Raw genomic sequence first — 16,130 nt, forward strand, 5'->3', positions numbered from 1 at the left:
AATTTTGTACAACTGTCTGAATCAGACGTGTTCACATGTGGATACCATGTCCATCCTGCAGATTTAATCATTTCTTGCTATTTCAGGGCTTGTGAACTTTTTCATTAAAATGGAATCAGTGAAGCTACCTTAACACATCACAAGCATCAGAAAACCGAGTTTAAAATACTGCCTTTTCACCAGAATTTCTGTTTTCACCACTGGTTCATTTAGTACTGTCTGCATCTTTGAAGTAGATACTTTTGCTACAAGCTCTTCTATTGATCAAGTGGGTACAGCTTTTTTCAGTTGAGCAGTTAGCTGCTACATGGAGCTTATCATAGTACCTTAGGATCCTAACCCAAGCAGGCTAAATTATCATGGCCATAAAATGTGCTTCCTGATACGAAGTTGCAGTGGCTGTGACAATGAAAGTCAATGGCCCAGACTATCCTAGATCAAAAGAAAAAGTTTCCAATTTGCAAAGAATAGAAAAAGGTAGAAAACCAACACTATTATGTGTAATTAGACTTTTAGTTCATTTTCCCTTTTGGAAAAGATGATCCTAGCAACATGTTGGCGGTCTTCAAAGTGGTAAACTTCCTAATGATGTGTTCTGTTAAATTTAGGTTGGCCATGATAACTGGGTACGTGGTATCCTGTTTCATCCTGGAGGAAAGTTTATTGTGAGCTGTGCTGATGACAAAACCATTAGAGTGTGGGACTACAAGAACAAACGGTGCATGAAGACCCTGAATGCACACGAACACTTTGTTACCTCTCTTGGTATGTATGGTTACAATAGCTTATGTCATGATCAGGAAGAACAGTATTTTGCATCTCATTATAGATTGATCCAATTTTGGGGGAAATGTTTCCGACTTTTTAAAAAAAAAAAAAAAAATTATTGGTACAAACATGGTACTAGTTTAGATAGAAGTGGTTACTTTATGCAGACAACCTACTGAAAGCTGAACTTAATTTGCAAATGCAATGTTTGGTTTGCCTCTCATTTTGGTTTACTTATTTATGGAAGCTTCTAAGCAGATACATAATAGTGTTATCACTAAGCTTATTTAACATTTTAGTACTAATAAGCTGCAGAAAAAAATCACCAAAGCCAATGCAGTTTAATGTATTAATATATACTTGTGTGATAATTCATCACCTGAAATAGCTTTCACCAATGATGGCCTTGTAACCACCATTACTTCACCTTAGTATTATATAGTGGCAGAGTAAGGAGCTAGGCTAGTAGGGATAATATGGGACACTCTCTGGATCTGTGAAGTATCCAGGAGGGGTAAATGTGCATCAAGTGTTGCAATTGTGTTGTTCTACTAGAGGAATGCTGAGGCTGAGGACCAGCTAACTACACTCTGCAATGTATGTAAGAAGGAAACATTTCTGTAGGACACTTTCCAGAAGGTAGTAACCCACAGATAGAAATACTGAAGCAGAAGGGAGAGAAAGAAGAAACCCCCTCAATTTGAATAGGAGAGTGGTCGTTGTATAGGAGTCGATAAGAAGGGCGATAAACCACCTGTTCGTGAGTCCCGAATGGTGTGTTGCCTCCCACGTGCTAGGGTAAATGATACAGAAACTCTTGTAAAGAGAGGGAATGTGTGGCTAGGTTCTAAACTGCAGTGCAGGACTGCAAGGATAGTAATCTCGATTACTTCTGGTGGCACATGCTGCACAAGTTAGAAAGAAGCAGATTAGATATGTCAATGTGTGGTTAGGAGAGTGAGGAGTATTAAAAGTAGTATCAAGCATTTCTCTGATTTTTGCAGTAAGTAAAACGGGTAACTGATGTAATTTAAAGATCCCAGTGACATGATAGCAAGTGACCAAGGGATAGCAAACATACCAAATGATCTCTGATACGCTGAGCTGACCATGGGCTATCTCCCCAGTACACACGTTGAATTTGTGCTGGGGATGGGGCTGAAAGAAGTACTAAATTAAATAGAAACTTTAGATACAGTGGTCACTGATAGGCTGAGGAAGTTAAAGGAAGGATGAGGCGCTAGACCCAGATGCTGCCTTACAAGTGGCTAGCAAATCGGTCACGCCCTTGTCAATATCCTAATGGAATCATGAGAAAGTGAAATAGTATCCAAGATATGAAGGTAGATAATAAAACGCCCGATCTTAAAGTGGACATGGGGTTGATGCAGGAAACTACAATCCTGTGGGCGTAATGTCTCATATTATAAGACCTACTGAAAGAGGGAATAGTGAAATACCCAGCTAGGTTTGGTGTGGTGGTTAAGTAACGCCTCTATTTTATTTTAAAATTCTCATCCTTGTTTTCAAATTCCTCTATGGCTTCGCCCCTCCCTATCTCTGTAATCTCCTCGAGCTCCACAACCTCCTGAGATATCTGCACTCCTCTAATTCTGCCCTCTTGAGCATCCCTGATTATAATTGCTCAACCATTAGTGGCCCTGCCTTCAGCTGCCTAGGCCCTCGGCTCTGGAATTCCCTCCCTAAACCTCTCTGCCTCTACCTCTCTTTCCTCCTTTAAGACACTCCTTAAAACCTACCTCTTTGACCAAACTTTTGGTCATCTGCCCTAATTTCTTCTTATGTGGCACGGTGTCAAATTTTTGTCTTATAACACTCCTGTGAAGCACCTTGGGATATTTTACTATGTTAAAGGCACAAAATAAATAGATTGTTGCTGTTGTGTTTGGTAGGTGGGAATCGGCAAGGATTTGAGAGGGGGAGGTCTTGCCTCACAAATTTACTGATGTTTGTGAAGGAAGTGACAGGCTTTGTTGTTGACAAAAGTTCTATGGATGCGATACAGTTTTCAATATAGGCAAGGCTCTTGATACTGCACCACAAAAGCCATTAGGCTACAAGATAGGATTACAATAGGAGGCAAGGTTTTGAGTTGGGTTGAAAATTAGCCAAACGAGATAAAGCAAAAGGTGGCTTTGAATGACGCTGTGTCTGGCAAGGGCTCACTAGTGGAGCGCTGCAAAGATTGACATCGTCTGTAGAACTTGCTGGGTCGGTCCAATTACATCAACCATCCACTACACTGTTGGGTGTAAAAACATATATTTTTCTGTCATTTTTCCTACCTACCTTCTTTAATGAAAGTGTCTCCTTACTGCGGTACAGGTTGATAACCAGCAGACCCTCTCCGTTATTTTGCCCAAGTGGTTATTATTCATGTATGAGTCTCCGCATTGAGCACCAGTAGGCTATTTAAATTTGTGATGCATCACAGCTAGCCTCACTCACATGTGATGTCCACTGGCATGCACATGGAGATTGCTGGATAGCAATCGTGAGTGGAACTCTGCCTGATGGTTCCCTATCCTTTTTGTATACTACTGTTTTACTGTAACTGTTTTAAATATGTTGAGATTTGATGCCTATTTCACATTATCATGTAGGTTTATAAAATTGTATCTTGATTTTTCACTGCAACTTCATAATAGAACTTAATGAGCAATTTTAGGGGTATTGTATCATATGCTAATTTTTGTTGCTTTAATCTGCTTTCTGAATATGCACTAGCGTAACCCTGTCTTTCATTCATTGCTTTAATTACATATGGTTACTGTCTGCTCATCAGTAATTTCAGATTTATGGTTTTTATTACAATAATCATTCATGTACTACATCTTACAAAACATAGAATATTAAAGTTGAATTTTGTTGTGTTTTTTCTACCTTTATGGAGAATTGGTAAATTCAATAGCAATGTACAATGCAGTGTTTAATATGAAGATTAAAACAAATAGCACAGCCAGCAATAACGTCTTGTGACTTACAACCACCCTTCAAACAAGAAATAATAGAAGTAGTGATGAACTGCTTTCAAGCAATTCCACCCTGGGCATTTAGGTGGGGAGTCCTTTCCAAATAATAGCTTTAAGATTTCGCCAGTGCAACTTTTAACTCCTAGCATTATGAACCAATTCTTCAAATTCAGGCAATATTTCCAAGTAGGAGATTCCCTTGCCCTTCCAGGAGAGAATTATTTACTGCAGGAGCCCATTACTGCAGAAAACCAATAATACAACTTGTCTTCAAATATGCTCCTAGGCTTTTGCAACATAGGTAAAGTTAGGTACATAGAGAATGGTGATAAAGGGTATGTACTCTGATTGGTGGGATGTGACAAGTGATGTTCCCCAGGGATCTGTTCTGGGGCCTGAACGTTTCACCATATTTATAATGACATAGATGGTGGAATGGAGAGTTGTATGTCCAAGTTTGTAGATGACACCAAATTAGGAGGGTCAGTAAGTAGTAAAGATGGGAGCAGGAAGTTACAAAGGAACATCGACAGATAAAGTGAGTGGGGGAAAATTGTGGCAGATTGAGTTCTATGTGGTGGGTAAGTGAGGCCATCCACGTTGGACCCAAGAAAGATAAATGAGAGTATTTTTTAAATGGTTTGTAACTAGTAACTGTCGAGGAGCAAAGAGATTTGGGAGTCCAAATTCACAAATCATTAAAAGCTAGTACAGGAAACTTCGCGATATCCGGGACCGGCGTGATGCCGATCTATGAAAACTTCCGGACAGACCAGCGCTAATGTTGAAGGATACGGAGGTTTTCATCTCCGTATCTGACAACAAACACTGTTGCTTAGCAACAGCTTGTAAACAGTCGGCCCGTACCTTGGAAGTGTCTCTGTAGCTTAGCAACAGCTTCAGAGGCTTTCCAGAGACTGACTGTTTGTTTAAAAAAATGCTAGAAGAAAAAAAAACAAACAAAACGGCTGCTGATTTCTGCCGTTAGATCAAGGTTTCCGGACATACAACCTCCGGATAAACCAAAGTTTCCTCCGGACATACAACCTCCGGATAAACCAAAGTTTCCTCCGGACATACAACCTCCGGATAAACCAAAGTTTCCTCCGGACATACAACCTCCGGATAAACCAAAGTTTCCTCCGGACATACAACCTCCGGATAAACCAAAGTTTCCTCCGGACATACAACCTCCGGATAAACCAAAGTTTCCTGTAGATAGGTACAAAAAGCAATCAGAAAGGCTGGCAAATGGAATGTTGGCCTTTATCTCGAGGGGGCTGGAATACAAAAGGGAGGAAGTTATGCTTCAGTTGTATAGAGCCTTGGTCAGACCACGTCTGGAGTACTGCGTTCAGTCGTGGGCACCAGACCTCAGGAAGGATTGCAGATTCACCTGTGATACTGGGACTTAGGGGATTAAAGTACAAGTGACCGCCTACAGCCGTCCAAGATCTCTGCACTCCTCCAATTTTGGCCTCTTGTGCATCCCCGATTATAATCGCTCCACCAATGCCGGCCGTGCGTTCAGCTGCCTCGGTCCTATGCTCTGGAATTCCCTCCCTAAATCTCTCCATCTCTCTCTCTCCTCCTCTAAGATGCTCCTTAAAACCTACCTCTTTGACCAAGCTTTTGGTCACCTGTCCTAATATCTCCTTATGTGGCTTGGTGTCAAATTTTGTTTGTTAACCCTCCTGTGAGGCGCCTTGGGACGTTTTACTACATTGAAGGCGTTCTATAAACGCAAGTTGTTGGTGTTAAAAGGATTTGATAGGGTAGATATGGAGAAACTATTTCCTCTGGTGGGGAAATCAGGAACAAGGGGACATCATCTTAAAATTAGAGCAGGACATTCGGGAGCAAAATCAGGAAGCACCTTTTCACACAAAGGGTCGTAGAAATCTGGAACTCTTTCCCCACCCCCCAAAAGGCTACGGATGCTAGGGCAATTGGAAAGCTTTCAAGTCCAAGATAGATAGATTTTTGATGGGTAAATGTATCAAGGGATATGGAGCAAAGGTGGGTAAATGGAGTTGAGTTGCAGATCAGCCTTGATCTAATTGAATGGCAGAGTAGGCTTGAGGGGCTGAATGGCCTTCTCATGTTCCTATGTCACATTTTAATATATCTACCCTAACAGAGAGCCCCAGGACATTGGCATTCCAAACATAAAGGTTGTTCCACATTCTCACACTTCTAACACATCCAACTATGTGTAATACTTGCTTAAGCCTACAGGGTAATTGATGTAATTCAATTGATTCAACTGCAGACAAACCTTGCAGGTAACCCTTTTGATCTCAAACATGCTGCCATTTAGCAACCTCTAATTTACCCCCAAATTGATACTCCAGGAGCCAAGAGCACCTGATGGCTTTTTTTTCCCCTACCCTCTGCCCCAAAATAAAATTACTTCATTTGACTGGGGCACCTTTAAGACTGTAAATATTCTTTCTTTTAGGGCATTGAATGTAATGTGTTAGAGACAGTGTATAAATCGGCCAATGTGCATAATCTCTGTTTTTTGCTCTAATTATCCAAATTAATGTATTCTGTACTTTATAACGGATGTTTGAGGATTTATGCTATGTGTGTGATCTTTTGTTCAGAAGCTTTTTGTACTGCAACCACCGCAGTGGTTTGAATTGATTTCTGTGTATATAATTTATCACCCTGGGCCATGATCCGATCTGGTGGAAGAGGTGGTGACTCCCACCTAGGTCCCAGTTCTTGTAGCTCTGATCAATTGCTATGAGGTGTACAGCAGGCTGCCTGATGCCCCTCACCCCATAGTAATGTAATTGAAGTTTTATCTCGTAATTCTTCAAAGAAGCAGTTTCTTAACATGATGCAAGTCCAAACAACATCAACCATCTTTTGCTTTTGGCTGAACCTTTAGTCTTCCATCTATTGGTATAGTTGGGCTCCCGATCTCCAGTACCATCCTGCATTTCCATTGCTAAAGCTGCCTCCAAGACATTTGATTTCCTCTTTTGTGGCAAACCCCTTTTTCTTCAATTTGTAACTCTATAAAACCCCAAATTGTCTTAAGTTGAAAAACTATTCCCATATCTGGAGGGGTGGTTCTTGTAGTTTGTGCACTCGAAGATGAAGTTGTTCATCATATGGGTGATCTTTCTCTTGCCTCTGTCCTGTAACCCATCTCCATAGAAACTTGTACAGTATGTCTTTTATTAGAACTATACTGTGGCCATTGTTCCTCTAACCTTTCTATTTTGCTTCCTGAGTTCCAAATATGCCTTGCTACACATGCATCCTCCTCACTGCAATTGAACTTGACTCATCACACCTTTTCTTACTATCATTCTTTCCCAAGATCTCAAAGTTATGGAACTCCTTACTATCTGTGTTCTCTTCCTCCTGAAATTTTTCAGTCTTTTAAAATCCAAGCTTGGCATAACCTAATCACCACATCTCAATTTATCTCATCTGTTTTATTCTTTTCAACCCCTGTATCGTTCTACATTTGTAGTCCTTGGACCTTCAACTAGGTTTCCTGAATCAAGAAACACAAACGTTTGATATAACTCATTTGGAAGCTATCTCTTGAATAGTTTTGATGTCGGTGACTCAATGAAAATGCCAACTCTTGACTTTTTTTGTCTCTTGTTTCTAATCATCATTTTCTTCCACAGATTTCCACAAGACGGGTCCATTTGTTGTCACTGGAAGCGTAGATCAAACGGTAAAGGTCTGGGAGTGCCGCTGATAGAATTGATCTTCTGTTTTTTTCTCCTCTTTCCCCCCCCCCCCCCCCCCGCCCTCCCCCTTCCTAACCACCCAAAACCCCCACCCCTCCGGATGCACTCAGTTACCATGGTTACCCATCGAGCTCTGTTTAATAACTATTGTCCTTAAATGTAAATTATTCTGGATGTAGATTGAGCTATTAAATGTTACACAAAAGTATTCATGCATGGTGAATCCGAATTGTATACTGTAAATTACATACGTTGTCTAGAAGTACCATAGGTAAAGAACAAGGGCTAGCATTGGTCATATTAGACCTGGAAAGCAGAAGTTGATTGGATAATTAGGGCACTAAAAATGACTCTGAAATTAAATCGACAATGGTGTTCTCAGTCATCGGAAATTATCTTTATTTTCACCGTCATTGTAGTCTAAAGCGCACCAAATGTGCTGATTCTGTAATCCTTAAATCACTTTGTGTGGTACTAGGGCTCATTTAAGGAATGTGTAGGTGTGTTCATAAATTGTCTACCATTCTGTTAACCCCATATCAGGGCTTGCAACCAAGAATCCAGTGAACTCAAAATTGCAATGGGTGAATTCTGAAGACCATTGTTAGATCTCCCACTCAGGCTGGGATTAACATTCACAAATAATTACATTTTCAAGTTGGCTTTCACTATGTAATAAATGAGACTATTTATCTTTTTAAGCCCACATGCCACCCTCCCCCAACCTTGAAATGCAGTAACAATCAAATACACATGGCCTAACTGGTGACTGCTGAAGAAAACTGAATCAAACATTTGACCCCTGCAAATATAACTGTTTTATGGTTACGCTGTAACTGTACTGGGAATCAAAAAGTACCATCTGAGGTGTGTACTATCTAAGGATTACATTAACCACAAACCACTTCAAACAGTACTGCATCTGTGCACTAAAGTCTATTTTAGCGCACGCTGTTAACTAATTAGATTTGGTTGGACAGTACATTAGCCTTAAAACTGAAAAATTTCAAGTGGATACTTAGCTTTCTTTAAAAAAAAATGTTGCTTCTAATGATGAGCTTTGTAGCACCATTTCCCATAATAGACACATTGTGTTCATATGTTTTAAAAAGATATTTTAGTGACAATTATGCCATGAAAAATGCCACTAAATATGCAACACTTTTAACTAAGATACCCAGTCATTTTAAACTGAACTTTTTTTTTGTAAATGACATGCTGAAGAGAGATTTTGTTGCAACTAGTGCAATTTGTTTTAATAGCTTTTCTTTTATTTAAAACGTATGAAAACCTTGTGCCTAATCCCAGCAACACACCCTGCTTGAAGCAGGGGCCACTTATTTTATGAAGGATGTACTCTACGACTTGAAATATTTAAGAAAATTTAATTTCTAGGACAGAATGGTGTAAAATATGCTTTGTTGAAGGCTATTAGCAGCATCTATCAGTTCAAATGGTGCTTTAAAATAATGAATTGTTAAAAAGGCCTTTTGCTCTTTTTTTGCAGTGAAATGTGCACCATGCTGTTTTTTTAAATCTTGACTTTAAGCTTGTAGTCCAGTTTAAAAACTGTCCTTGAATTTATTTTAGAAACATTTCAATTTTTGATTTCTCTGATCATTTTTGCACATAGTCAACATCCACCACCCCCCCCCCCCCCCCCCCCAAATTCTCCATGGTTCATTTATAAAATGCCTTTGGATGACCTGAACTTTTCTCCTGGAAGGAAAGTAATGTATAACTTATGAAGGAACCAGTGTCGAAGGAGGAAAAAAGTGCAACTTAAAATGTCACGTCAGCACTTGGAATTGCATCTCAAGTTCTGCTTTGTCGTGTCCAATCAATGCAATTTCTTGTTCGTTCTGGAGAGTGTGCAGTGATGTTTTGTGAATTCTGTGGCCGCCTGCCATTGTAACTTCTGTAGTTCAATAGCAGTGACAGGAAAACAGCCAGATAATTCCAACATTGTGAATCTGTAGACAGAACATCGATTTTGGAAAGAACAATGTGCTCATTAGCGGGTAACTCACAGTAGCTGCTGTAAATTACATGCAGTGCATCACGTGTAATGTTTTAAACTTTGAGAAATTAATGCGGAATGGTAATTTATAGCTGCATTGGGTTAAGTTCCCAGTTGCCAATCAAAATTCTAATGAAGTTGGCCTTGACAAGGGAGCTGCACTGTTCATTTTGTATATTTATGCTGATATTCTGACCTTATACTTGTGACTCGCTCGTCTTTCCTAAAATCTGTAATACACTGGTGCAGCAAAGATATCACACGTTAAAGCCTTTGTCAAGCAACTAACTGCAAGCATATGATAACTAGAATCCAGTCCGCTACTGGGTTAGTGTTTCCATATCGAATATAAATTGTGCTGCCTGGAAATTTTTGATGGTTCCAAAAAAATCTGAAACCTGGTGACTGGAACAGTAGTGACTGTTACCTGCAAAAGAGACACTGTTACCTTACTGGAGTTGTTATGCCAAGAATTCATGTTCTCAGCACTTTCATACCTTCTATTACAGCTCAGGTTATTCTGTGTATTCCACATTAAGCCTCACCTTAAACATTTAGTGAGTTGAAGTGTAATATTTCATGTATAAACATCCTATAAAGTTTGTTTACTGGTATTTCTCCTGGCAAATAGAAAATTTCAACTCTGGCAGTTATGTTTGATGTGATTGCATTCCAGATTAATTATTGTAACCAAGGTGCCCATAACTGTTGAAACAAAGCCAAGATTGTTGAATAAGCTCCCATTTCTCTTTCCCTTCACTTCCCTTTCCTCCCCTACTGAAAAATATACTAATGTCAATTTACACAATTCTTCCAAGTTTCCAAACTTCATTCAAAAGCAGTTTCACTGCTTTCAGAACTCAACATACCCTTGCATGCACCCTAATGGCAGTAAATTCCCATTACAGTCACTTCCTCTCCTGTAGCCTTACAATGAAAGCAAAGTCCAATCAACCAAGCAAAGTACAGGCAGTTTATGGTGCATGGGCTATATGTTGGTCAAAAATATCCAGTCACATTTCAGGGTTTTTTTGCTGGTAATTTTTGTTAAAAGCACTTTTGTCAAAATTAACATACTTGACCGACAATGGCACTCCTGTTGGATACTCTGCAACTCGAGAATGCTAGCACATATATCAAAAATTATGATTCAGTGGTACGGTATTAAAGCTTGTGGTGCTGTGAAGAAATTGAAGCAGTAGTTGTGGTAGCTCAGCTTTGAAGTGTTTGCAACTATCTTAGCTTATTTTAAAAAAAACGAGAGTTGAAGAAATATTTTCTGAACAGGTGATTAAACTCGAAGCCTAAAAGAGCTATCTTTGTGTTTGTTTTCACATTAATCTATATCATTAAAGCCTTCTTACATGTGGAATACAGTTCATTCCTTTTAGGAGCACGTAGCATTTTTCAATAATAAAACCTACTGTCTTGACCAAAATTGCTTTTGCCTTTCCATTTTTTGATCCAAAAATGTGTACATAGGAAACGATTGTTTTAAAGAGGAAACTGCTCTTAAATGGAGTAACCTGTACATTCACTTGCCAACTGAAACACATGAACCAAAATCATTTTTAAATCCATTACACATTCCAGAAATGAGCCCTTAACTACCCATGTGCCCCATTCCAAATCGTGGGTGACTTTAATATAAACCGCTTCCATATATATTGGTTGAAACCATCTAGTACGATTTGGCCTTCGCTGAAGTTGAAAAGAAAACTTGTATAGCATCTTGCACTTTAAAACAACAAAAAACCGTCCTGCTTTCTTCAGTGCGTGTATGGTGTGACCAATGCTATGTCCAAGGCACTAAACAAACCTAGTAGCTAGCAAGTGTAAGGGGCTATGGAGCACTGTAGTTTTGAAAGCTTGGTTATAGACTCGCCAAGCCCAGTCTACTGTCAGTACCCTGCTTCTCCTATTTGCCTCTTCCTCTTTTTGTGAATTGCCTGGTTCAAACTCTTCTTAAATGGCCATTCCCACTGGAGCCATTTTTAACCCTTCAGACTCTGTTTTGTCAGCTATTTTACTGGCTGTTAATTGACCTTTGCCATTCCCACTGTATCATGTGATTGGCTGCTTTCTAGTCCTGCCTTTTCCCTCAGTGTTCCTAAGGTGTTCCTGAAGACCAGTAGTGAACCTCCAAGTAGACGTTGTACTCATCACTGACACTATGGCAAGAAGTAATTTTACAAGCAGAAGCAAAGGGTGCAATTATAAGTACCAGGACTGTGAGAAGATAATTGAGCTATTGACACAGTACAAGCAATCAGTTAAGGAATGTATATACTGCTGTGTGTTTTACAGTAAGATTTGTTGCTATCAAACTGTGTAAAACAAGATTTATTCATGTTTTCTGCATATTAAAATCTTAATGTACCAATTGGTAAAGACTATTAAAATGCATACAAAACTGCTGTGTTTTTTTCCTTCCTCCTTGTGTGGTGGATTTTTTTTTAAACTAAATCCATTGTTTTCAAGGGTCTAGGACCAGACTGATGCTTCCACATCACTGGTCAAGATGCTGAACCTGGAATTATGCAGCTTTTTAACAGGGTAGTGTATTTATTAATGAGGAGTGAAACTGACCTTGGATTCTAGTCCTGTAGCAACACTGATCTTCAGGAGGGCAGCGTCCACAGCATGTTCTCCCAGGTGATGGATGTTTGGAATTGGAGGTCAGTGGCTATGACTATCATCTGTGGCAAGCACATGTGTGCATGTGGGCTGCCTTGTCATAATAACAGCAACACTCTTCAGGGGTGTTGGGAGGGGGTAGAAGCCAGTCATGTGCATCACTACTATAAGAAAATTAAGTCTTCAGAGCATCAGCATTGAAAATGAAGATATGAGTTGATCACTTTCCCCCTCCCCTTGTCTTTTTTTAGAAAAATTATTTGATTGTGAAGTTGCTTGATAGCTAATGATAAATGCCAAATTTTTTGGAGCAAGTTAAAATCAACAGGTTATTCATTTTGGTGCTAGTGTGTCTCCTGTTCCTGTCTAAAAGTTGCATCATGTATAAAGATTAAATAACCTTTGCCTCCAGTAAATAAAATTACAGCACACTTACAAAGCATCAGGCGGACCAGACTGCATTGTTACAATTTTACTCCGCGTGCTCCATGTTCTCTCAATTTGCCATAGTATCTTTCCCTCATATATCAATGAAAGTGGATTTTCTGTAAATGCTATATTGTGCACAATTACAAAAATTTACAGAACATTGGCTTATTCAAAAGAAATGAAAAACGGTAGAGAGGGGTCAGTCATGAAGGGTCTACACACAGTCTGACCTGAAGTTGAAAGGCACTTGTCTTCTACTGAAAGGACTGCTGTCATCCTAAGAACATGCATTTATATTCAATAAAAGGTAGCTATGAAAAGAATGGTATTTCCATCAATTTTGATGAGGTCTCCACCTGAAATAGTAACCGGTCTTTAGATGATGACAGGTCTGTGTATTTCCACTAGTTTCAGGTTTTATTTTATTTCCAGCAGTATAAATATTCTAATCTTTAATTCAATTTTTTTTAAGAGCAGAAATGTTTCTGCAATCTCCAAAAGGATTACCAGATGGTCAGTTGATCATTGCTTGTAACTTCACGGGCTAAATGAATTTTAGCCACTACTAGAGGAGGCAACAGTCGATGAGCATTAAAATAGTTTTGAGTTCAAATGGAATTGAAGTCTCCATTGTCCAACTTTTCCCCTCCACAAATGGTAAATAGTTTTGAAAATAATTGTTCTGCTTGGAAAACCCCAATTGTTCATCAATGTTGCATAATGAAAATATAATTAGTAAATGCTTTATTTTAATGTCTTAGCACAGTATTTTACTAATTATGCTTTGATCTGGGTAGTGGCAAAAACTCACATTTTTGTTTCCACGGAATCTTTTATGAAAATATATATTTTTGCATGGGGAAGAGAGAAAAAGCGACTGATGGAAGTGGCACATATTTCAATATATTGCGATTTAGGCCTGCTTTCCATTCTTTAACCATCCGTCTCTCACTCACCAAATACAGGACACGAAAGCAACTTGTCTAGTATGTTCAATGTTGAAATGGGTGTTGTCTCCTGTCACTATCTGATCTCGGCCATGCTGTTGTAGAGATACCCATTGCCGTGGCAGCTGTTTGCAGAATGGTATTGGCTGAATCTAATTACTATCATGCTCTGAGCTTGGGCTGTGTGTGTGGCACAGGAAACAAGACAAGGAAGGAAAGAAAGAAGAATATTTTACCACGTGTCAGCTTAACTCGGTGGTAGCACACTCTTCGCGGAGTCAAAGTTGTGGTTTTAGGTCCTATTGTATGACTCAAGCACATAATCTAGACTGCCATTTTAGTGCAGAAGTGCTGCAGTGGTGGAGGTACCCTCTTTCAGATTAGACATTAAACCTGTTAAGTTGCCATTATTAGAAAGAGAGGGGAGTTCTTCCAATGTCTTGGCCAACAATTATCCCTCAGCCAAGACTACCCAAACACATCATATGATCATTTATCACATTCTTGTTTATGGACCTTGCTCTGGGCAAATTTGCTACCACATTTGGCTACATAAATTGAGTACACTTCAAAAGTAATTCATTGGCTCAGAATACTTGGTGACAGCCTGAGAGTGTGCAAGGTGCTATATAAATGCCACATTGAAACATAATAGTTTTCCCTTTACATTAATATAGCATCTTTTAACATAAATATCCCGAGGAGCTTTACAGGCATATGAAAAATTGACCCTGATCCAGGAAAGGAGGGGTGATTAAAAAAATTTGGTCAAAGATATGTTTTTAAATGATGGAATGTGAGTAGGCGTCGCGTGACTGTAGGGCGGAGGGAGCACTGGACAAGAGGGACGTGGATGAGATTGCAGAGATAGGGTGCGTGAGGCCAAAGAGATTTAAAGGCCATAAGGATTAAAATGGAGGATAGCGAGCCAGAGTAGGTCAGTGAGGATTGGGGCGATAGGCCGTTAAGCTAGGTATCAGTTTAGTGGTTCTAGGAACCTTTTCCAGGGCCTCTCTCACCCATCATATGACGGGATCAAAACTGGACACAATGCTCTATGTAAGGCCTTATACAAGGATAGCATAGTGCTTTTTGTTTTGGATTGGATTGTTCTAGTAATGCATTCTAACACACTATTTGCTTTTGCACTGATGGTGAACGTTAAAAACATCATGCACTATAACAACCAAGTTCCCGTTCAAAAGTTGTAAGTTCTGAACTCTGCGTGGTATACATATGCTTGGCATTGGGAAAACCCACATGCATAACACTAAATTTATCTATATTAAATGACTGCTGCCAGACACGGGGACCATTCCCCCATCCCATCTAGAATTGATTGTAATTGTTTTTTCTCTTCTACGGTCTTTGCATCGTCCATGAATTTTCTAACAGTTCCTCCTCACACCTACATCCAAATCATTGATAAAGATTGTGAAGAGCAGCGGTCCAAACAGCGATCCCGGCAGGACTCCACTAGTAACCGGTCCCCCTGCGGAACCACTTACATTAATAACAAACTTATGTCTATGAGAATGCAACTAATTCCTTATCCAACCCAAAATCTGTGTGCCAATATCACAGGACTCTAGCTTGTTTAGGAGTCTATTGTGTGGTACTTTGTCAAAAGCTTTTTGAAAATCCAGGCCTAAATGTCAATCTGACTACCTATATCTCCCAATCTAGCAATTTCCTCAAAAAATTCAAACAGGTTGGTAAGACATGACCACCTTTTTCAGATACCATGTGGAGAGTCTCTAATTTCTTCTCCGTCAAGATGGTCATATGGAATTATGGCTAATGATCCCTTCGTGAAACTTTCCTACAACTGAAGTAAGGCTAATGGGCCTGTAATTTCCTGGTTCTGCCATCTTGCCCTTTTTCTATATTTGCACCACATGGGCCTTCCTTCTGTCCATGGGAACAACCGCAGGCTCTTGTGAGCTGTTAAGTACATGCACTACGGTTTCACTGAGCACAGCTCCCATTTTGAGCACCATCGGGTGAATGTCATCAGGACCAGCAGCCCAATCGGTTCCACCCGCCTTACTCTTTCCAAGACTGAGGGTGAATTTTCACTGGGGTTCTCCCAACTCGTGCCACAACTTCAACAAAAGCACTGTGGAAACCCCAGAGAAAACAGTAAACACCGTTTACATCATTTTTCTGGGGTTTCAGTGCCTCTTTTCCCAAAGTTACAGCAGAGAGTAGGGTAACTCCAAAGGAAATTCAACTCCATAATGCACATCTAATTTGACACTTTTTAACTTTCAAGTCAACTGCATTATTGGGAACAGCATTGTCATAGGGAGTGAAGACTGGCAAAATAGTCATTTAAAACCTCTCGTGGACCACACCAACCTTCTTCATTGTCCAGCTCAGTGAGGATGCTCTCACTTGGTTCCACTCTTTAGTTATCTATTCATAGCCTGAGCATCCACAGCAATAGCGTCAGTATCACTGCAGTCATCCTCTTCCTCGTCTACATGCTGCCCCTTGGTGACATCATCCGAACACATGGAGTCAGCTTCCATATGTACGCTGATTGCACCCAGCTCTGCTTTGCCACCATTCTTGACATTCAGTCTTGGATCTGCCCTAATTTCCTTCAGTT

The 16,130-nt window shown here is 39.8% G+C and overlaps 1 protein-coding gene across 2 annotated transcripts in view; it reads left to right on the forward strand.

Moving 5' to 3' along the window:
• The window catches only part of LOC147102425 (lissencephaly-1 homolog), a 106,507-nt gene extending 94,571 nt beyond the window's left edge, over nucleotides 1–11,936 (forward strand). For both annotated transcript variants that reach the window (XM_085964851.1, XM_085964852.1), the window contains exons 10-11: nucleotides 609–765; nucleotides 7,418–11,936. In XM_085964851.1, the coding sequence (XP_085820977.1) occupies nucleotides 609–765; nucleotides 7,418–7,491 (231 nt within the window). In that variant the 3' untranslated portion in view covers nucleotides 7,492–11,936. The remainder of the gene's footprint in view (nucleotides 1–608; nucleotides 766–7,417) is intronic.
• Nucleotides 11,937–16,130: the final 4,194 nt, after the last annotated feature.

This window comes from Somniosus microcephalus, chromosome 22, assembly GCF_052327205.1.
Source record: "Somniosus microcephalus isolate GS21.2 chromosome 22, FLI_Smic_1.0, whole genome shotgun sequence".
Taxonomy (NCBI): domain Eukaryota; kingdom Metazoa; phylum Chordata; class Chondrichthyes; order Squaliformes; family Somniosidae; genus Somniosus; species Somniosus microcephalus.